The sequence below is a fragment of the Danio rerio genome, chromosome 8, assembly GCF_049306965.1.
Source record: "Danio rerio strain Tuebingen ecotype United States chromosome 8, GRCz12tu, whole genome shotgun sequence".
Lineage (NCBI taxonomy): Eukaryota > Metazoa > Chordata > Actinopteri > Cypriniformes > Danionidae > Danio > Danio rerio.
Window position 1 is genome coordinate 28,627,501 of NC_133183.1, and position 24,000 is coordinate 28,651,500.

General features: G+C 33.5%; 1 protein-coding gene across 8 annotated transcripts in view; it reads right to left on the reverse strand.

Annotated features, from left to right (window-relative positions):
* kazna (kazrin, periplakin interacting protein a) overlaps positions 1-24,000 on the reverse strand; it is a 79,689-nt gene that overhangs the window by 13,953 nt on the left and 41,736 nt on the right. For 5 of the 8 annotated variants that reach the window (XM_073908961.1, XM_021478152.2, XM_073908965.1 and 2 more), the window contains 7 exons: positions 18,740-18,931; positions 9,419-9,555; positions 9,151-9,321; positions 6,670-6,753; positions 4,484-4,658; positions 3,239-3,423; positions 789-912 (listed from right to left, as the gene is read on the reverse strand). In XM_073908961.1, coding sequence (XP_073765062.1) covers positions 789-912; positions 3,239-3,423; positions 4,484-4,658; positions 6,670-6,753; positions 9,151-9,321; positions 9,419-9,555; positions 18,740-18,931 — 1,068 coding nt within the window. The remainder of the gene's footprint in view (positions 1-788; positions 913-3,238; positions 3,424-4,483; positions 4,659-6,669; positions 6,754-9,150; positions 9,322-9,418; positions 9,556-18,739; positions 18,932-24,000) is intronic. The other 3 variants (XM_073908962.1, XM_073908966.1, NM_001128289.1) reach the window with 1 other exon arrangement.

Sequence of the window (24,000 nt, forward strand, 5' to 3'; positions counted from 1 at the left end):
TAATACTCTTAATACTGTAAAAGAAAAAGTCACCTACATATTGGATGCCTGAGGATGAGTATATAAACATGTAATTTCCATTGGTCCATGAACTCCCCATTGGATAAGCACTGCTCTGTGATTTGTATCTGGGTTTTGCCTCTGGTGGGTTAGTGTTGCAGTGAAGGCAGTAGTCAGAGTTAGTGTGTGTAACGGTGATCATAAACTCTCCTGTGGGACGAGCAGGATGAGTCACTGCTCACTACGAGTCACACCACGACACCAAATGTCCAAAACATCAGAAGAAGCTCCAGTTTGTGCTTAAATAAACATACATTGTTTTGATCACAGTGGGAAATGGCACACATTCCTTATAATTTCACACACACACACACACACACTCACTGAGGGTCCTGCTGGCATCCTACAGGAGAGCTCTGTCAATATGTTTTTAAAAACAGCCAGACACGATGAGCGTTAGATGATATAAAAGGCATCTGGAAACATTTACAAGCACTGAGTGCACAATGACTAGTATTTACACATTCAGCAGTCCTTCAAGTTTCCAGTGAGATGCTAAAGTGGGTAAAAAATGAACACACACACACACAAACACACACACTCTTTCTCTGGATCTACTGCGGCACAGTTTGGAAACACTGTACAGTCAGCTTGTGCTCATAAAGATGTCAGTAACACACACACACATACACACACACATTCACACACACAGAAACGAGAGTGTAAGGGCTCTCAGCGGCGTCACCAGTCTGCGTCCTCCTCTATATAGTAGTCGGGTGCGTTTGTACCATCAAATAGAGTGGGGTCCATGGACTTTCTCTGCTTCCCTCGGCCGAACACCCGGGACAGAGAGCCCAGGCCCATGCGCTCTTTCTTCTTCCTGCGCCTCTGCTCCTCCAGGTCCTCTAGGGACTGCAGACGGGGACAGAGACAGAAATAATGAGCAATAGGAAGTGAAGGTGATACATCAGAAATGAGCAGGCGAAAGTTATTTTGTATCGCGGCTCAGTGCACGACCAAGGCTGTCACAATGTCTCAATCTCACGCTACAATAGCAGCTGAAGTGTAGCAGTAATACTCCAGATTTTTCATTTAAAAGGTGCTGCATGTGGGCTTTTTTCACTTTTTTAAAGAATAAGATTACCTTAATATGTTTGCAGACATTTACACTGCAAAAAAAAGTTTTCAAAATGAAAGCGAGATTATTTTGCTTCCCCAATTGGCAGATTGTTTTGCTTGTTTTAAGGAAAAAACTAACTTAATTTTGACATATCATTTTTGAAAACAAGACAATATTATTTGCTTGTCTAGAAAATGCTTTTGGATTGAGGTATTTTTAGATATTCATACTAGAAACAAGTAGAAAAATCATTTTGTTGTTTGTTTGTTTGCTGTATTGATAAAGTGCATTTAAAAACAGCAAATGTTGACCAAAGTGCTTTACAAATTCAACCAAAAAACAAAATTTATACCTGTATATGTAAACAAAGATAAAATGAAGTACAATCAAATGCAAGAGACAATTTTTGCAGTGTAGGAAACAAGTTATGCCAAGTAAACAAGTGTCTATCTGAAAAACAATGATAGTAGCAGTAGTAATAATCGAAACATTAGAAACTCTCTGTAGTAGTAGTAGTCGGTGTAGTACTTGTGATTTATTCTTATTATCATTGTAGTGGTTGTTGTTGATGATTATTGCTGTTGTCCTCTCGCTTGTTTACTGTCATTATTACTATCATTATATCACTAGCATTGTTGTCACTCATCACTGACTGTTTCTTTCTATCTGTTTTTTTTCCTTTCCTGTTCCTGTTACTGTTCCTTTTGTATGTACTCTGAACCGTTTACCAAGTTTCTTTTACATGTACACACATATACATGCACAAACACACAAACCTACCAGTATTTGACTGTATTGTTGTTGTTTTTGGGTATTTTTGTTATTGTTTCATAGTTTTTGTATTTGTATCATCTCAAATTGTGTACCTTTTTGTATATTCTAATAAAAATAATAAAAACAATGCTAAAGTCAGTTATTCTCCTTTGCACCTGTGTGTTTTGTGTTGGGATGTCTGTCTTTGTTTTGGTCTAACGCCCACTGCTATTTTTTCACCTTATATTTTGGCACTCCAGGTTGCCTTGTTGGAAAACACATTCTGTCATGAATTCTACCTTAATGTATGCAAATGCGGCTGAAAATGTACAAATTAGCAAATCATACAAATATTATATTAGCTGAGCAGCTTTAAGGCTCAATTATCAGACATGCTCGCTCCAGTTTGTGTCATCAATCTGGCAACCTGCATGTGAATTGAGTCGACTAAGGAGTGGCTGATTGGAAAAAATAAAATAAAATAAAAAACACACGCTGATATTTTGAATTTTGACTGCAATACCTAGTTCAACCACTAGGTGTCAATCCAACATACTGCACCTTTAAAGGTTCAAGACATCATGGAGAACTTTTTTTTTTTAAACAGATTTGTGTGTATTAAGCATCATTTAAGACAACGTCAGCACCTGTCAGCTTTAATTTAGGAGAATACTGGATAATGTTGAGCTCTAAAATAATTTTTGGGGAGGGATCAAAATCTGTAACGTAGCACGCATATGCTTCTGAAGTGATGACGCGTCAGTTTCTCATTATTAATAGCAGAGTTTTCTTGTACTATGAGAAGACCCTGCTTCTAAATTGTTAATGACTGCATGTGCTTTCTGAAGGCAAGGCAGACCTGCCAAGCTGTGAGACCCAATGACTGGGCGAGAATAATATAATTTTAAATAATTATTAAATCACAAATTAAACTGATAATTATTACTACTATTGCTGCTGCTGCTGTTACTTCTACTATTGTTACTACTAAAAATAAATCATTGCAAAATATTTGTAATACTACAAACTATAAAATAAAAATATAATATTTTACAGTAGTTTACTGCAATATTACAATTAAAACAACAAGTCAACAATCTTTTCCACAAATTAGTCAATGAATAAACCTATGAATATTTCTGAGTTCAGTTGTCTTGAATTACAACACATTAATAGAGACATTTCTTATTTTTTTAGTTGTTCTGGGTAAAGTTGGCTAAATGAAAAATGTAAATCCACATGCAAATCATGTTTTGGAATAGGTTTGGGAATCAGGTGGACAGTACCAAGCCACCGTACACATTAGTCCATTTGTGTATTTGTTTTGCAATGCAAAGAATGCCACAGTATGTGTGTGTGTCTTACGTTGCAGAGGGAGTGTGTTCTGTGTCGAGGTGAGTCTGACGGCGTTGAGGATCTTTCTCCCTCCATTACTGAAGCGTCTGACATCACAGATGCTTGTTTCGAGTGACACGGACTGATTCTGGCCGCGGCTGATGACATCATACTGATTCCATCACCGTCACAAACACATGGTGATGCTTTCAGGACTAACACACACAAATACAAGCAGAAAACACAAAAAGATTTTGTTAAATATTCCACTAATAGTGATTAGTCTATTTTCCCAGTTGACTGTTTCCATTAGGAGTTGCAAATTGTTTGACTGCATGTTTCTAAAACAAAAATCTAAACATTAAATTAGGTCAAATTCAAAATTATTGTTTTTTTAATATCCGAGGGGGAATTTAGGAACGTCTTTATATCTCTACATAATTCTGAAATACACCTTATTTATTTATTTATTTATTTATTTATTTGTTTGTTTGTTTGTTTATTTAATTATTCATTTTTATTATTAATTGATTTATTTACTTATTTATTTATTTTATTATTCATTTATTTATTTATATTATTGATTTAATTATATTTACTCATTTATATTATTTATTTATATTTATTAATGATTGGTTCATTTACTTATTTATTTATTTAATTAATTAATTTATTTATTTATTTATTTATTTTATTATTTATTCATTTATTATTAATTTTATTATCATTTTTATTTACTTATTTATTTATTTATTTATTTATTTGTATTAGTTCATTTTATTATTTGTTTATTTGTTTACTTCATTTACTTATTTTCTTATTCAATTAATTTATCTTTATTTGTTTATTTTTACTAAATAAAATGTTGCATATAATTAGGCATATTATGCAAAAACACATTCCTCTTTAAAAACCTTCATAATATAGATACAAATATAATTGTAAAGTGGTTTAAGTGCTTCTGAAGTATTTTATGGTGTAGCACATAATAAACTAATATTTGAGAAAACAGCCTTTAATAATATGTATTGTAATTAAAATCTACAAACCCAAACTGATGTCGTGAGACAAAAAATGAACTCTGACAAAATAAACACTGTATTTTGATATTTACATTAGACTGAAAAAAGCCTCTAACCTCGAAATTAAAATATTTTGTCTACAGTTTCATGTCTTTAATGAAAAAATTAGGAAGCTAAAAGGAACTGATTGAACAGAAGAATCTTTCAGACCCAGGCAGGTCATGAGTGATTTGTATGTAAAGAGTGTGTGTACCCTGTCTGTCAATGGAGTGGTAGAGGTTCTGTTGACTCTGTCGTATGGCCGCAGTCAGAGGAAGCTCAGCATGCATCGCCCACTCCTGGTTGCCGTTGACGACGGTCTCTGTTGGCATGGCCAGTGAGTGGCGCTTCGGAACATCTTTAGTGAGAGTAGCCAAAGACTGTTTTGCCTGAAACACACAGACAGATTTAATTCAATCAGGTCCGCTTCCTCGTCCAGAGACAGTGTGTTGTAAACAAGAGTAAAATGTGTGAAAGGGAACGTGTGGCGCTGCCTACAATAACTGCTCACCGTAGTGGCAGTCTGGAGCTAAAGTTAAACTTAATCACCACAGGCCCACACAGAGTCTGCACTCGCTCAGTTCTGCTCAACACACTACATATGTCGGACTTTATCAACTGCTATCAACATTTTACATCAAGTAGTTCTTTTTATCTTCTCTGTTCTGTTTTGTCAACTGAAAAAAAAATGAATTGGAATAAAGGAACATACATATAGTTATTAAACAATTTATAACAAACAATTATTAGCCCCCCTTTTAATTATTATTACTATTTTTTATTTAATTAATTCCCAAATTATGTTTAACAGAACAAGGAAATTTTCACAGTATTTCCTATAATAATTTTTCTTCAGGGGAAAGTCTTATTTGTTTTTTTAAAAAAAAACTTTTTAAGTCAAAATGATTAGTCCTTTTAAGCTATATTATTTTTCAATAATCTACAGAACGAACCATCGTTATACAATAACTTGCCTAATTACCCCTAACCTGCCTAGTTAACCTAATTAATCAAGTTAAGCCTTTAAATGTCACTTTAAGCTGTATGGAAGTGTATGTATGTATGTATGTATGTATGTATGTATGTATGTATGTATATATAATTTTTAAAATATTTCCCAAATGGTGTTTAACAGAGCAAGGAAATTTTCACAGTATGTCTGATAATATTTTTTCTTCTAAAGAATACATTTTTTAACCATTTTAAGGTCAAAATTATTAGACCCTTTAAGCTATATTTTCTTTTTTTTTCTTTTGATTGTCTACAAAACAAACCACTGTTATACCAAGACTTGTCTAATTATGATAATTTGCCTAAATAACCCAATTACAGAGTTAAGCCTTTAAAAATTGCACTTTAACCTGTATATTTTATTTGAAAAAAATATCTAGTGAAATATTAGGTAGTGTCATCATGGCAAAGATAAAATAAATCAGTTATTAAATATAAGTTATTAAACTATTATGTTTAGAAGTGATTGAAAAAAATATAGGGGACTTCTTAAAAATACGGGGGGGGGGGGGGGGTGTATAACAATTCAGGAAGGCTAATAATTCTGACTTCAACTGTATATACAGTTATATCAAATTTGTGAAATAACTCAGTAAAATATTAATTGTTTTTCAAATATTTTCCAAGTGATGTTTAACGGAGAGAAATAATAGCTTTAATAATGATGACAATAGATAATATTTCACTAGCTATTTTAATAGTTATTTACTAATATTATTCATCTTAAAATGCAATTTAAAGGCATAACTAGGTTTATGTGGTTAACAAGGCAAGGTAGATTAACTAGGCAAGTTATTAGACAACAGTGGTTTGTTCTGCATCTGATAAAAGAGGGCTAATAATATTAACCAAAACTTATTTTTTTAAATATGCAAAAACTGCTTTTATTCTAGCCAAACTGAAAATGAGGTTAATGTGGGTAATGGAATAAAATCTTTTAGCAAACAAAAAGGAAAAGTTCTCTCTTAAAATACCACTCTAACTTCTTCTCTGCAAATTTCAGCATTTTCCCCTTCCTTTATGCGTGCAGAAAACACAAACTGTGCAGATTCCATTCTGGGCCAGGTTCAAAATCCCTTCACACCACAGTCATGCCAAACAACAAGCCAAAAAGAAAAACACCACCACCACCACAACCAAATTCTCCATCATCACTGGGTTAGGATGCTTTCCAAACTCCTAAACACAGAGAAAAACTAACATGCAGAGAGAAAAAACAAACACACTTACACACACACACACACACACACACAAAATGACACATGCTTTTTTCCATTTCTTAAAACAATCACATAGCATAAAATGTATGCACACATCAGAGGGCGGGTCAACACAGCAGACCAATCACAGAGAGAGCTTGGATTGATTGACAGGCCTGGCTGATCTTACCGACACTGTTTTAGGTGAGGCTGGTCTTTCAGGAGATCGAACAAACACACGACTCTCTAGTTTCTGAGCCATAAAGCTACTCATCTGTTAAAGAAACACACATATAAACAGCAGCACACATACACACACACACACTGCCCGACTCTTAAATTTTTCTGCTACTTTTGAGACAGATAGCATACAAACACATATTTATTAAAGTCAAATATTTGTAAACCCACTCAGCAGACAAAGTAGGTTAACCTAAAAGGCAATTCACAAAAGGATGATAAAGATAGTGACAAAGGTTTTATTCTAACAATCATTTAAAAAGTATCATATTTCACACCATAACAATAACTATGCAGAGAAATTATTTAGTTAGAATCACTTTCAGAACAAATTGTCTCAGCTGATAAATGATAAAGCAATTACAAACTATCCCAAATGTGAATTAGGTGTATTTCCATCAAGTTGTTAGAGTGGTAGACAGTGGTATTGATAACGTAGTAATCAAGAAACTGGAATTATACTAGGGCTGGGTTATTAATCTAAATGAAACATTACTGAGAAGAGCTGTAATTATCATGCACATCTTGTCAGGGTAGCACAAAGAAACTTTAAACCCCATGAAGAAGTAATCCAGGGAATGCCTATTGACCTTAATCTTGAGCCTCAAGACTTCCGGTCTAATTCACTTTCATTGATCTGTAAGGCTGATTTATACTTCTGTGTCGAGAAATCGGCATAACTCACAGTGACTGCTTTGCGCGTAGTCATGCATTTATAATTCTGCATGCTGTTTGTTTTGTTTTGCAATAACACTTCCGAAATGCTAGTTGGCAGTAGGTTAAAATGTTCCTCTGTGTCGAGTTACTTCACAGGTGTTTTGTTTTTTCTGAATGCTACCTTAATGTACAAGTAGCTTAACTTTACTCATGCAGACTTTAATCTAAGGGTAAACAAAAAACAAAAGTTTTCATCTGGGGACTACACACTAGTAAACACTCCGCTGGGCTTGCAGCTCTCATCACAGCTACCCAAGCAGACCAATCACAATGCTAGCTCTACGCGTCATTGTGACATATAGTTAAATATATTGAGAGGTGCGCGCCAGCATCAGCCACGGCAAGGGCTATGCAACCACGAGCAGTCTGCGCTGGATCATATTTGTGAGCTTGACATTGAAGTATAAATCAGCCATAAGACATTAAAAACAGCTTCTTGAGGTTTTAAACTGGTGTTTTCTTATTATATTATCCACCTTTTTAAATATAGTCATGAACACACATGTTTATAGAAAAGTAGTTAGATTGTTTTCTTCCGTTTATTATTCCTAATTATTTCTCCCATACGCAACTGAAACGAAAGTTCTAAAACTAAATCGCAAAAACAAGAGTATTTACGCATTGCAGAATAAAGTCAACAGCACTGTATTATTAACAGATGATTTACCCATTTTCATCGATTCAGCTTGACTAATAGTCAAAAGATTATGGAATCATCTCATTGAAAGATACACTTGATTTATGAAGCGAGTTTGGAGTAAAAGTGAGTTGTTATTTGTGTTAATTTTACATGCAGCTGCTATCATCACAGAAAGATACATTTTTTATTGTCTGCTTAAACTAATTTCAATTTCAACATGATTTTGCGTAGCTTGTCAGTGACCTACAACTCGTGTAGGTTTACTAGAACCAGCTTTACTGACAAAATGCACTTGTAAAATGCATTTGATCATTTGCCCAGGCCTAAATGACACCATCAGTGGAAATGAACAATTGTGTAAACTAAGTTTTTCGTTTGCCAGCGGCTAGCTCTCTGCAACTCTGAAACTAAGCAGGGCTATGCCTGGTCAGTACCTGGATGGTAGACCACAAGGGAAAGTTAGGTTGCTCCCGTAAGTGGTGCTAGTAAGGCCAGCAGTGGGCGCTCAACCTGCAGTCTGTATGGGTCCTAACGCCCCAGTATATTGATGGGGACTCTATACTGCTCAGTGATCCCCGTCTTTCAGATGAGATGTTAAACTGAGGTATCCTAGCCAAATTTACCCACTGGCCTCTGATCATCATGGCCTCCTAACCATCCCCATATGATAATTGGAAGAGATTCCCCCCAATGTGTAAAGCACTTAGAGTGTCCAGAAAAGTGCTATGTAAATGTAAGGAATTATTATTAGTATTACTTTATCTCAAAAGCATTTACATCTACAATTATTCACATAAACTCTTTTTGGCAAAAGTCTAAAACCCCCTCAAGCAAGCATGATGTTTTTCAAATTAATTAAATTAATTCAAATTAATTCAAATTAACATTAACTGTAGATATTTTTTGTATCTATTCTATTTTTGAATCATATAACATATATTTGAATGTATATTAAAACTGCAGTGCACGGGCTTAATATGGTTCGCATGTGTAGATGCAAGAATATGTATTATTATTTTTATATTTACTAAATATTGGCCTCAAGCCTGTTTTTCTACATGATGTGCATCTTACCATGGTCAGTTCAGCCTCCAGCTCCTTGATCCTGCTCTCTTTCAGGTCCAGTGCAGAACGGAGAGCACCGGCGTGTTCTGTGGCCTCTTTGGTTTGTCGCCGAAGGTCCCACTTCTCACGCTCTAACAGATCCTTCTCTCTCGCCAAAACTCTCACTGCATCTTCACTCTCCTGCGACACGAAAACAAAACATTCAGAAGGTTAAAAGTGGGAATTTATCCAGATTTAAACTTTGTAAATGTATTATTGCATGAGAAATGGAATCTACTTTTCGGTGTTGCTCGTAGTTGCGTATGAAATCTCGGAGCTGCTCCTCACGGCTCTCTAGTGTGGTGTAAAGCTGCTGCATCTGATTGACCAGATCAGTCCTCTCCAACCTCAAACGCTTCCTGTCTGTCTTCATTGCTGGAAAACAGAGAAGCAGAGATCCAGATATACATACATACATAATAATAACAAAGATTTTTGGGTTTCTCTGAAAGGACCCCTAATGGAGAACATCGTGACAACTTTTTACGTTAAATGTCCATATGAGAGTCCATATTGGAACTTTATTATATCCCTCAATTGCAAAATTATACATCCCCATATGTTGGGTTTCCAAAAAGAAAGCCTGATAAGTCTCTTAAGCGCTTTTATTGATTTAAAAATACAGTTGAAGTCAAAATGCATTTATTTAAAAAATGTTTCCCCCCAACTGCTGTTTACCGGAGAGAGATTTTTTCAATACATTTTTAAACATAATAGATTTAATAATTTCTAATAACTGATTTCTTTTGTCTTTGCCATGATAGCGATGCATATTTTGCTACTTATTTTGCAAGGCTGTTCAGCTTAAAGTGTGATTTAAATGATTATCTAGGCTATTTAGGCTAACTAGGCCAATTAGGATAATTAGGCAAACGTACTGGATAACAGTGGTTTATCCTGAAGTAAACAATCAAGAAAAAATATCTTAAGGGGGCAAATAATATTGCCCTCAAAATAGTTAAGTAATAGTTAAAAAAGAAATAAGATTTTCTTCAGAAGGAAAAATAAATGTAATAGGAAATACTGTGAAAATGTACTTGATCTGTTAAACATCACTTGAAATATTTGAAAAAAAATTAAGATTTCACTAGAGGGCTGACAATTTTGTCTTTACCTGTATAAACAATATGGGATCATAGTAATTTGTGAAATTTTGTTAATTAATAATTATTTGAGATCCTTGTAACTTTTAACTTATTTTAAAAGTCATTTTATTATAGTCTTTTGAAGAATAGTGGCAATGACAATTACTTAATATTTTGGAGCTGCACTGTGATGCTTAAAGGTTCAAGACACCCTGGAGTACTTTTTTTTATTTTTATTTTATACAGATTTGTGTGTTGAGCATCAGTTAAAAAAACGTCAGCACCTGTCAGCTTTAATTTTGGGGAAAAGTGAATAATTTTGGGCTTTTGTCAGCTAATTTTATCTTCTGGGTTTAAAATAATTTTTGGAAAGTGATCAAAATCTGTGTCATAGCCCGAATCTGTTAGTGGAGTGATGACGCGTCAGTTTCTCATTTTTATTCATGGCGGAGTTTTGTTATCCCATGAGAAGACCCTTCTTCTTGATTATTCATGACTGCACATGCTTTTTGAAAACAAGGCAGACCTGATAAGCTGTGAGACCCAATGACTGGGTGAGACCACGTCTGCTCACGGCATGGGTCATATGTGTTCCTTTAGTTTATTGCATGTTTTCCCCTGCAATGCTGTCAGAGCCGATACAGCAAAGCTGTTGATTTGCAGCAAGAATTTTTGTCGGAAGAGCTGTACAAGAATTAAAGAATGGCGGACTTTGTCTTTTATCATTTGAGTTTGTTACCATTCAGACACATCCCCTATCTATGCTTCTGTGTTTGCCAGATTACCAGCAGGGCTAATGGTTGAAATAGGCAGGGCAAGAGACCTGCTGCACTGCTTCATTGTGTCTGTCTTCAGACATGGAAATGAGGAGTAGAGAATTCCTCCTCATTTATAGATTTTATATAAACACGATTATTTTCACGATGATATAAAAAATTGTGGTTATGTGTATATGAAATCACGAATAACAAATGTAGCAGGACATTAAATTACTCACTGTTTGTTTTGTTGCATTTTTAACTTCGTAAACTATAAAATTATGCATCTCCTCACTGTTTGGGTCTCATTTTGTGAGTTAACTGACAGTTGTTCGCTCTTCTTTTTTCCCCCAGCTCTGCCGGCCAAGCCCACTCCTCCCTCTGCTCATAACACTGCATGCCCATCATGAAGCATTTTTTGAAAAAATTCGGGGGCAGACTTGAACTGAAAGAGGGGGGTTTCATGACCCTTTAAACCGAGTTGATTAAACTTTCATCAAATGATTCTTGCTCTAAATATGTCTGAAAGGACATTCTGAAATATAAATCATTGTTCTACTTGAGATAATTTTAGTATCTACAGTATTTCATGGTGAAAATGAGTGATAGTTATTTTTGATTTAATGATTTTTTTTTCAATAAAAAATAAAATTGAATAGCACAAGTACAACAAAATCAAAGCTGTTTTAAGCTCACCCTTGTGAATATATAAATAAAATAAAATAAGTTTTATTTTAAAATCTAATACAAGAAAAAAGCACATCGCGGTTTCCAAAAAGAACAGATTTTCAGGCACCACATGAGCACTAAAAATCACCATATACATTATATCGAATATCAAAAATTCTAAATTTTTGTTTGTCTGTAGGATTTTTAAATGTTTTAAAATAAGTTTCTCCTGCTCATCAAAGCTGCATTAATTTCAGCAAAAATACATTACAAATTGTACAATTGTGAAGTGTTATTGCACTATAAAGTAACTGTTCAGAAGTAGTTTATAATTTAATTTAATTATTTATTTCAGTGACTTTAAAAATGAAGATTTTTATCTTTGGATTTTAATCCAGTCTTCAGAGTCAAAAGATCCTCCAGAAATCACTCTAATATTAATTATTATTAGTATTATTATTATTATTATTATCATCATTATTATTATTATTAGTAGTAGTAGTAGTAATGATAAAAGTTATAAAAACAATAATGACTGGACTAATAATTTAATTTGAAACTGCATACAATAAGACAGTAGTTATTTACATATTTATAAATATTTAACTTTTTTTATATTCAGTAAATGCTGCTTGATGAACAAAATAATTTTCTAAAAAAAAAACATAGGAAAAAAAAAAAAAACGGACCCCAAACTTTTGACAGGTAGTGCATTTTAACAGAAAAAAATTTAAATAAATAAATAATAATAATAATCAAAATAATTATAATAATATAAATATAATAATAACAATAACAATGTTTGATAATTTTGCTCTATGCAGCCTTTTTTGTATAAGATGTTCTTTGAGGAACATTAATAACTCTTACTGACCCCAAACCTTTAAACAGTAGTCTGTTTCATCATGTTGCATGATTATAGGCATCAAAACCCCAACTCCAATGTTTAATACGGAGTTATGGGTTTAAAACAAATCCTAACCCTAAGCATAAGAAACAGCAATCCTCAGCTGGAGCCTCAGCAAACACCAATAATTAAAGAAAACAATCCGAAAAAAGAAAGATAAAACAAAACAAAGATTATTTTCTCTTCTAACAATGAAATGGCTTTAAATATGCATTTTTTGTGTGTGAAAACATTTTTTTTAAATATATATTGTTGGCTTTTCTAGTTTTCTCCTGAAAAATCAAAGTGCGTCAAGACTTTTATAGCTATCAACTTTCTGCTCTGATTTAAACAGCGTGAATTAAAATCTGATTTAAAAGGAGGCTGAGAGAATGCAATATCCCAGATGAATCACTAAAAAATAAAAGATTTACTCATCTGCCCATTATAACAGAGAAGCTAAATGTCCTCCATCAGGGAAATTTTATGCAGTAATATCACATCTTAAACATTATCTGCATTTAAAAGGATTTTCTTACGCTCTTTAAATTGCGGCCTCAATCCATTTAAACACAATTTGCATGTAAACGTTGCCATTTCCACATGGCTATTATTCTGTTGATGTCCGAGATGTCCATTTCTACACTCCAGTCTCTCTCTCTATTTCCTTTTTTTGGGGGTGTCTCTCTTTCCAGCTGGCTGTGGTTAATACTGTGCGATAACAGAGGCAGTAATTGACTGTTTTAGGTTGTTTGTAGTTTCTGCTCTGACTTGCAAATTGCAGCTCATCTTTTCCAAGGACATTGAGTCCATTCACCCACCACTTAAAGACTCATTATACAGGAGCCAAACGCCACACAAAAAACCTTTTACACACTCATGCTCGCGCACACACACACATATATACAGGAACACCTGGTAGGAGGTGGACAGAGATTGTGAATAGCGGTCAACATTCAGATCAGTAGAGCCTCGAAAAAAAGCTGTTAAGATTTTCTCACAAGCTGCAGGTTGAATTGTATCCTATATGTTTCTTTTCCATTAGCTCACGCACAAATTATATTATGGGTTACTTGAGATTTTAATCTCTTGGAGATGTGGATTTCCACAGAAGAAATGTGCAATGGTTGTTTCAGAATGACTCAATGATTTCATTAACAGACTGTGATATTAACAGGATATTTCACCTGTGTATTTTTGAGCAGCTTGATATGGCAGCTCTCATACGGTTAAGCAAACTACAGATGACGGCGCTCTTGAAGTGTTGCCATGCCCACTTATGTTAAGCATCTTTGGCCTTGTTGTTTAGGCTTGGAGTTTTTAGAGTGAACAGATGCTGCTAGTTATACGTTTGTATTAATTTTTAGAAAAGTTTTCTAGTTCTTAGTGCTTAGACCAGGGATGGGCAAACTTGATCCTCGAGGGCCGGTGTCCCTGCAGAGTTTTGTTCCAACACTAGTCAAACACACCTGAACAAACTAATCAGTGTCTTCAAGATCACTAGAAATCTATAAGCAGGTGTTTGATTAGAGTTGGAGCTAAACTGTGCAGGACACCGACCCTTCAGGACCGAGTTTGCCCACCCCTGGCTTAGAAACTAGTTCTTATTAATTAGATACTCATTTACACACCATAACTTATTAGATATACATTAGTAATTATTTATTGGACATTATAACTTATTATTAGGATACTAGTACTCATTCTTGAGATTCTTGTATTTTTTAAATAGATACCAGTTCTTATTCATGAGGCACTTTTACACTGTATCCTTCTGATTGTATCCCTGATCATAATTTACTACATAGTTTGTATTCATCCCTTTAGGCAAAGTATACATTTTGAGAATGAAGCGTGGCTGCGGCTTGAAAACGATACTTAAATACATTTCAAACCAGCGTATCGCAGGTTACTTCAGGAGGAGGCGTGAATTAATTTAGCTAAACTGCGACATTGTCATCTTACAGAAATATTACCAACGATCCATCAGTAATGTTTTTCCCCTCTCTCTCTCCGTTTAAAATTGTTGTTAAAGCGCTGCCAACAAATATTTTTCCTCCACATCTCATTATGCACAACGCATCCGCTATAGCAGCTGGATTAGTCCAAAAAGGCTAAGTACTTTTTATGGTTGGGTCTGTTTTAGTTTAGATCATATTCCCACCACAAACGAACCGCTCCAGTGTTCGTTTGAAAGCATAGCAAGACTACCTCTTTAAGAAGGTCTCTTTTTTGGTGTGCACTCGAGTTTGTGCTGCATTCACACCTGCCCAAACGAACCACACGAAAACGAACTCTAGTGCGATTCAACCAACTAAATAAGACAGTTGTGAAAACACCCTGTTGTCTTTAAACTATGAAGTAAATTAACTACAGTGTAAAAATGCTGGGTTCCACGCAATTCCTTCATGTCTTTCCAATGCAAATCAATGAAGTAAACTCAATGGTTTTTACAATTTGAAGTTGATGGAACATAAAACAATTAAGTTGTCCCCAAAAAAAAACTCAAGAATTGTGTTGTCTCAGCTCATTTTAAATAAGTAATTTTAACAAGCAGCAAAAATGTTTTGAGAGTATGCACAATACATAAAATACACACAATAATAACAGTTACAAGTTACAAAAGGATTACTTTAAGTAACTAATAATTTTTTACACTGTACTGTCATCAATAATGACTGTTTTACTGTTACTCATAACAAATTTTTTACCATTGATTCTGTGGTGATCTTTTATTGAGATTTCAACTATTCAGTTAAAAATAGTATGCATGCAGATGTGACTAGTATTTTGATTAGATTTTATATATTTAAAGTATATACATTAAAGCATATATATATAGTGTAGTATTTATGTTATTTAAAAGTTACCCAGTATTAGGTACCCAGGTATACTACACTTTAAACTAATACTTTAATAGTATACTCAAAAAATTATGTAACTGCTTTTGCAAGCAATTTATTTAAAATGAGCTAAAACAACACAAATGAGGAGACTTTGGGACAACTTCATTGATTAATGTTCAATCCACTTTAATGCGTTAAGTTAACATAATCGATTTGTGTTGGGACAACACGAATGAACTGTGTGGAACCCTACATTTTTACAGTGTAGTAATTAATTATTTCATAATAACACTTCTATATTAGGCATAAGTTTATATTTATAGAGTAATATTTATTCACTATATAGCTCTTATTTATAAGATACTGTTTTTTATTTTATTTTTTGCTATTTTTTCTATTTACTGGTAAGATTTATTTTATTGAACTTTGCTGTGGCTATTCTGACTAGTCATATCATGAATGAATTATGACTTGTAAGAAAAAAGGTATTAAATGTATAAGTGTCTAATCAATATACTATCTCATGAACAAGTACTATTAGCATCTGTTTAATAGGTTTGAGTGCCTAATGAATAAGTACAAGTATATAATAAATAAGAAATAGTGCTTATTAAGTCCTAGTCTACTCAATCTTAGTAGTTAATGAATATACACAGTCCTAGTACTTAACAGAGAAGATATTAGATCAAAACAATAAATAGTAGGATGAAAATAGAATCAGTTTTTATAGAATAAAAGTTAAGAACAAGATTAAAAACTAAGATAATCTGACAAATAAATTTACCATACACTGCGCACACAAAAACAGACAAACACAGACACAGACAAACACACAATCATCACTGCAGTCCAGTTACTGCTCAGATGAGCGCAGGAGAAAACACCTACTATGCCAAGCTGTTTAACACTCAAAATTGCCATTTAACTCTCCCTGATCTAGCATGTGAACACACAAAAACATCTATTTCTGATTCAGTCTTACACCGGGCTTTGAGGCTCACAGGAGAAACTAGATTTCAACACAAAGTCAGACAAAGGAGAGCAGAATCCCCTGATACCTAAACAGCGGGAATATTGTGGCAGTTTTCTGGTCATTGCTGTACTGATTACTTCTGCATTTTACAACTACGTTGCAGAAATTGAGCTTCAGCACAAAAATGGAGAAGCGAGATGACAAAACATTATTGGGGTATTTCAGTTCTCTGCAGATTTAAAAGTCTCCTTTAAAACATCATTTCCACAGTGAAAACTGCAATATCACCTTTGGATGTCAGTCATTTTACACCCTCTTTAAATTGTATATTAGCTCAGAGTTATATTTGTTGGAAATAAAAATGAAGAAAATATTCAGTAAGTAAAACTAGAGTGACTAACAACTGGTGGTTAATAGACTTTTCATTAAAATGTGATGTTGGGTCCTCATGTAGATTAGACAAGCTGGTCAATTATATTTAGTTTTAGGCCTTTAGGAGTTTTATATTTCATGTTTTTTTTTTTTTTTTTTTTTTTACAAACAATACAGTGAACTATGTGATTTTAATTAAAATGTATGTGATTTTAATGGTAAAACTGTAAAAATGTCACAGTAACAATCTGTTATTTGGTTAATAGTTTAAGGTTCCTTAATATTTATGGTGAATAACTGAATGGACTTTCTGAGAATTCCTTGAATGATACTTAAAACTTTTTAGTTTTGTTGCTGTTGATAATACAATGTAATATCATTAGCAGCACCACCTGCTTTTGGATGGTTTTTTTTTTGTAAAAAAAACGATACAATGTGTATTATATATTAGTACAACTAATTCATTGTAGTAATTCAATTAAAACATTGGTGAATTAACACAATATAAAGTAATGAAACACATTCTTGTAAATGTAGAAATTATTTTTAGTGGTAAAATTTTGACAACCACAGCAGTTTTTTTTTTTGTTTTACTATACATTTGCATTTATTTTCTTTTTGATGTGTAGTGTATGCATGCAAATGAACATATAACATTATTTTTTTTATAAAATAAAATAAAATAACATAAAATGAAATATGGAGTTTGCATGTTCTCCCTGCATTCACATGGGTTTCCTCCAAGTGCTCCTGTTTCCCACACAGTCCAAAGACATGCGGTACAGGTGAATTGGTTAGGCTAAATTGTCCGTAGTGTATGTGTAAATTAGACTGTATGGATGTTTCCCAGAGATGGGTTGCAGCTGGAAGGGCATCCGGTGCATAAAGCATATGCTGGATAAATTGGCGGTTCATTCCGACCCCAGATTATTAAAGAGACTGAGACCAAAAAAATAAAAATAAAATAAAAGATAAATAAAATAAAATTAAATTAAATTAAATAATTAGTGCTGGGCAAAAACTATTCAGAAATAATCTCATCCAAAATAAAAGTTGTTTTGATATCATTTAGGTGTGCATACTATGCATATTTGTTATGTATATATAGAAATACACACATGCATGCATTAATTTTGATAAATAGTTTATTTATTTTTAGATGTAACATAGATGTAATATATAAAATTTACAATCTACAAATGTGAATTTTTTCTATCTATGTGTGTATTATACTGTATAATACACATATACACATATATTATGTCAAAACAAACTTTTATTTTGGATGCAATTAATCACGATTAATCTTTTCCCAGCATTAAATCTAATCTAATCTAATCTAATCTAATCTAATCTAATCTAATCTAATCTAATATAATATAATATAATATAATATAATATAATATCCGGGTGCTCCAGTTTCCCCTTCAGTCAAAAGACATATATATGGTGTAGGTGAATTGAATAAACTAAATTGGCCGTAGTGTATGAGGGTGTTTGAATGTTTCCCAGTACTGGGTTGCAGCTGGAAGGGTATCCATTGTGTAAAACATATGCTGTGGCGAATCCTGATGAATAAAGGGACTAAGCAGAAGGAAAAAGAATAATATAATATAATATAATATAATATAATATAATATAATATAATATAATATAATATAATATAATATAATATAATAATTATTATAATAATATAATAATAATACATTATATATTATTCTAATATTAATAATAATTCTCCAAAAATAAATGAATGCAAGTGACATTTTAAAAATAAAATGTAAATCTTACGAATCACTATAAATCTATAAATTCAATAAATGAATGACGCAAAAGATTATGTTTTGTCAGAATCTTTTAAGAGCACACATTTAGGGTTTTCAACAGTACAGTTTAGTTGAACTGAACAGGTCTACACTGTTTGCTGGGAGCTGCAGGTGAAAGGTCAAGCTGATGGTGTTGGTTCTCACCTTGCAGTGCCTCCTTGGCTCTGTCCAACTCCTGCTCCTTCTGTGTGAGCTGCACTCGGAGCTGAGAGACGGACATCAGCTCCACAGAGCAGCCTCCTCCTGTCTCCTCCAGCTCCCGGTTCAACATCTCCCTGACCTGCTTCAACACGGACACCTCCTCCTGCAGACGCAGCACCTCCTCATGCAGCAGCACTACAGAGAAAGAAACACAGAGAGCTTTTTAGCAAACAGTCACGTAGCACTGTGATGTGTCCCTTATTTATGTGAAGTGTCCTACAAACACGGTCACAGTTCAATGCTTCGTCCTTTCAAATGATTTACGGTCATTGTTATGGGAAGTACACTGAAACACTGGAAAGAATATTAAATGTAACTGCAAATAAAAGAAAGCATTTATTTATACTGCATACCACCACATCTTCCCTATTTCTACAACCTTTCTACCTTATTTTCACTGCTCATATAATCAAAATTTCAACATTTTAATTTATTTTTTAAAACAAAAATTCTCATACAAAAAATGTAATTAAAGAATGTAACATTATTTTCCCAAAGTAAAAATGAAGGTCTCTCACATTTCATAAAAGCAACATGAATAGTTTCTCATTTTGAACAAAAGGGACAATTGACAATGAAATTCACTATTGAGAACTGGAATAAAAGTGTTAACCGAAATAGCCTAAAAGAAAGAGAGGAAGAAAGAAAGAAAAAAAGAAAGAAAGAAAAATGATGAAAAAATAAATAAACAAAGGAAAGGAAAATGAAATAAAATAAAATTAGAAATAAAAACAAAATACAACATTTAGAATTTATTTCATAGTGCCCATGTTCCACATAATTTAGTTGCTACTACAGTTGCAACAGAACAGTAACTGATGCATAATTACATGCATTAATTCTAAATTAAAGCTGATGATTTGACATAATCTTTATCATATGAAGCACAATAAAAATAAAAAAGTAACCCTTTAGGGGCCGTTAACACATCATGTCTAAGGCCCTGTTTACACTAATACATTTCAGTTTTAAAACTGTTTTAGAATAAAAACGATTTACGTCCACACTGGTGTTTTACCTGCCATTTCTTAAAAGATCTCCATCCACACTGTCAGCTGAAAACGCACATTACGTGGCTACACACACACACACACACACACACACACACACACACACACACACACACACACACACACACACACACACACACACACACACACACACACACACACACACACACACACACGCGCACACACACACACACATGCACGCATGCACGCACACACACACAATATATATATTTTTTGTACATTTTAAAATATACAGTGCTAAGCAACTATAAGTAGACCTCTCACAAATCTATCTTTAAATTCAGATATTTAATAGGAAGCTTAACAACATTACATTTGTGCATATACATTAGATTAGTCAGTGAAGCCAAATCTGAGGCTTATCAAAATAACTTAGGATAACGGTCAAAAGAATTAAAAAAATATTAAATAAAAATTTTTAAAAAGAGGAAAAATCAGGAGAAGCAAATAAATTGGAAATATTTAGCTGAAATTTTGTAGGTTGTAATTTTTTTTTAGATGTTTTGCTTAAATTTAATTGTATCATCTTTCAATTTCTAAATATGTTTGGTGACTAAAATATAATTTTAACAAAAATATCTGTTGAATAAATCTGTTTTGTTTAAATGCACCAAAGTGGCTATATTCCCTGTGAAAGATTAGTTTTCAAAATGTGCACTTAATGTGCAATGGGTGTACTCAATTATGCTGAGCACTGTATATATTCAAAAATGTACTCGTTCATAATGATGATTTTTCTTACTCTATTTAGAACTTTTAGGCAAATGTTTGATTAAGAATGTAGAAATATAACATAAACATGAATGAAATACAAAACATTTATCAAAAACTATTAATTACAGGTCCAACATAAAATATTGGTAAATAAAATGCAAAATTACTTTCTTCAAAATAGCAACTTTCTGGCCATGCTGTTATTTACATTTCTTCCTCCATTCCTGTGGTGGTGTGTCAGATTGCACTTATGCAAATGAGGAAAAGTATTACCATAAACATAATATTTTGCAACACCACAAAATAAAATAGAGCACGATATGTAACAATTCACTTTTTTAGTCCATCTGATTTATATCACAGCTCTAATTCAGAAGCTATTTAAAAAAATTGTACATTAAATAAAAATTTTACAAATGCAATGGCTGGAATTACTGCAATGCAATCAACATTTAGCACCAGAACTATTCCTAAATCCATCAAAGCAGTGCATCCACGCAACAACTCGGTACACAATATGCAAATGTTCCTCCTACACGCATCCTGAACAAGTAGATCTCAACAGGTGCGGAGACACAAACATGAGAGCATTCCTGTCATTTCTGCGCAGGGAAGCTACAGAAGCGCTGTGTAGGTAAAAGGGTAAGCTGCCACTTCAAGTAAAATGTAACGAAACCACAGTAGCCATGCACTGAATGTACAAAAAAAAAAAGCATACATTAACGAAATGTACACAAGACATGCAAAAAAAATCAAATGTGGAACAACAATAGCAACTTTCATTGCACTTTAAAAGCACTTACATAGATTTTTTTACATGGAGAGGATAAATATGCATGCAGACACAGTAGTGTGGGAATAAAACCAGATAGTATGAAACGGTAGCTGGGAGGTGTGTTGTAATATGAGGTGTGTGTGGCATTTATAATGAGCTTTGACCCGTGTCTGTCTGGCTCACGTTCATTTGTATGACACATTTACGTATTTGTTTGAATCGCTGCCTATTCCGAGGAGTTTAATCATATTTATTGTCTGAATCACCCTCTATCCTCTATAAAATACAGCCAGGACATCAAATGAGTCTAAAAAGCACAGTATTCTGCTAAATATTCCAATCACAGTTGGCGCGGGAGCGTGCGATTTGGAACAGGTGAGGAATCCTGAACACCTGGTGTTTCTCTTTGTCAGAACAGGCTGAAGCCTTGACACTGGCATCCAATGCAGCTCCAGAATTTGCTTTAGTTTACTTTGAGACGGCAGATCTACGCAACAGCACTGCAGATTCCACAGGCTGAATTATGTGGATTAGCTGTAAGACTCGAGCATCAACTAATCCAAAAATGAGGCTCCAGAATGCAGATGCAGCTCGAGATTAGCTGGGTTCGGTGAAGGGTTACAGCCACCTCTTGCCCTGGAGTTTCTTGTCCAGACAGGACCTTTTTATTGTTCTTTGTTATGTAATTGTATGTTTTTTTTTTTTTTTACCTGGACCTTTCATACGTGCCTTGCTATTTTTAGGGCTATTAAAAACAGGATATCGGGTCCAATTTAAACAAGTGAGTCACATGCACTCAGCTTGAATGCACAGTGGTCCAAAAACAACATCCGTGCAACAATTAGATTGTTTCGCAGTGGTTTGGAAGTGAAATGTCAAGTGAGAGGTACTAAAGGTGTTTAATTTTCTCTAAAACACATAAGAATGACTATGGCAACTCATAAATCAAATGAGTGAAAAGTGGCCTAAAAAGCTACAACTTTAACAAGCTAGAAAATTACATACAACCTACACCAAAGTGATGTTTACACGTCAAATTGTTAAAACACAACACAAGATTGTCTTTTTGAAGACTTCATTTACATGGCTAAAGTGTTTTGGGAGTGTTTAAAGGGGACCTATTATGCAAAAATCACTTTCATAAGGGGTTTAATCGTAGTTGCGTGGCACCCAACTTCTAGTGGCAAAAATGTAATAATTTTCTTTTTTATAATCACACTTAATAAAAACAGTCTGGAGAAACCCTTTGATAGACATTCTCGATTTGTACATGTCATTAGAGGAGCAAAGCCCCACCCATTAGTGACGTTCTCTCGCTCATTTGCATAGGACATTAGTCATGTTTTTAAATCAGACACTATGCTGACACACAGGCATTTGTAGCTCCGCCCGGTATTGAAAAAAGGATCTTATTTGAATTTAAAGTGACAGGCATGGTACAATTAAGATCAAAGCATAAAAAAGCAGTTTCAATAAGTAATAAATATTATTTGTGTGGTATTTTGAGCTGACATTTCACGTAAACACTTTATGGACACCCTTTATAACTATACCATTATCATTTTAATCTAAACTACAAAAAAAAAAAAAGATTTTTTTGAAAACAGTGAAGTCATTTACATTTATTAAATTTTCATTCTATTGTCATGTGGGAGTACTTGATAGTGATGGGAAGTTTGGGTCATTTTAATCACTCGGACCTATCATCAAGATGAAACTTTTTTTTCAGGTCATTTCCTTCAATTTGCCAAAATAACATTAATATGTTACGAGATGTTTCCAAACTCATCTACAACTAGCCCAAACGCTGAAAACACTACAAACAAGTCATAACTAGATTGCTACTATACAATACAACAAGAAAGAGAAAAGAATCATTCATTGTTTACCTGCTGTTTTATCTATGTATAGCTCTGCTCACCTCTTCTGGCATGTCTTCAGATATGAGTCGTTCGTTCACCTGACACTGACTGTCATATATAAGCATCATCAATGTGTACAGTCTGAATCAGAAACACCTATGTTTATTTCACCTTTTGAGTCTTTGAGTTTTTTTGAGTCGTCCGTTCATCATGTGACAGCATGTAAAGAGAGATGACTCAAAAACGTAGGATCAAGAAATGAACAGATCTAATCTTTTAGATAAATGGATATGATTGGCTTCTGTTTTTCACATGATGAACAAACAACTCAAACCAAAGACTCGAGAGATAAACGGATCAAATGTTTTCCCAGCTCTGACTGCATATGATTGGCTTCTGACGCATAGTGTTTCTTTGCAAACTCAAAATTCCTTCCAAAAGTATTTTCCTGCCATGCATAAAACAGCATTTTATTTGCTTTTGCATGTGAATGGCGATTGTTTACATGACAACAAATATATATATTTGTATTTATTTGTATATATATATATATATATATATATATATATATATATATATGTGTGTATATATATATATATATATATATATATATATATATATATATATATATATATATATATATATATATATATATATATATATATATATATATATATTAGGGATGTGCGGAGCAGCCGGTATTTGTATTTGTATTTGTTGAGGGGGAAAAGTATTTGTATTTGTATTTGTATTCGAGTAAAATTCAAAATGGCGCAGAAATATATATTTTTTCTATTACACTTCTAATTTACGTTATAGTGA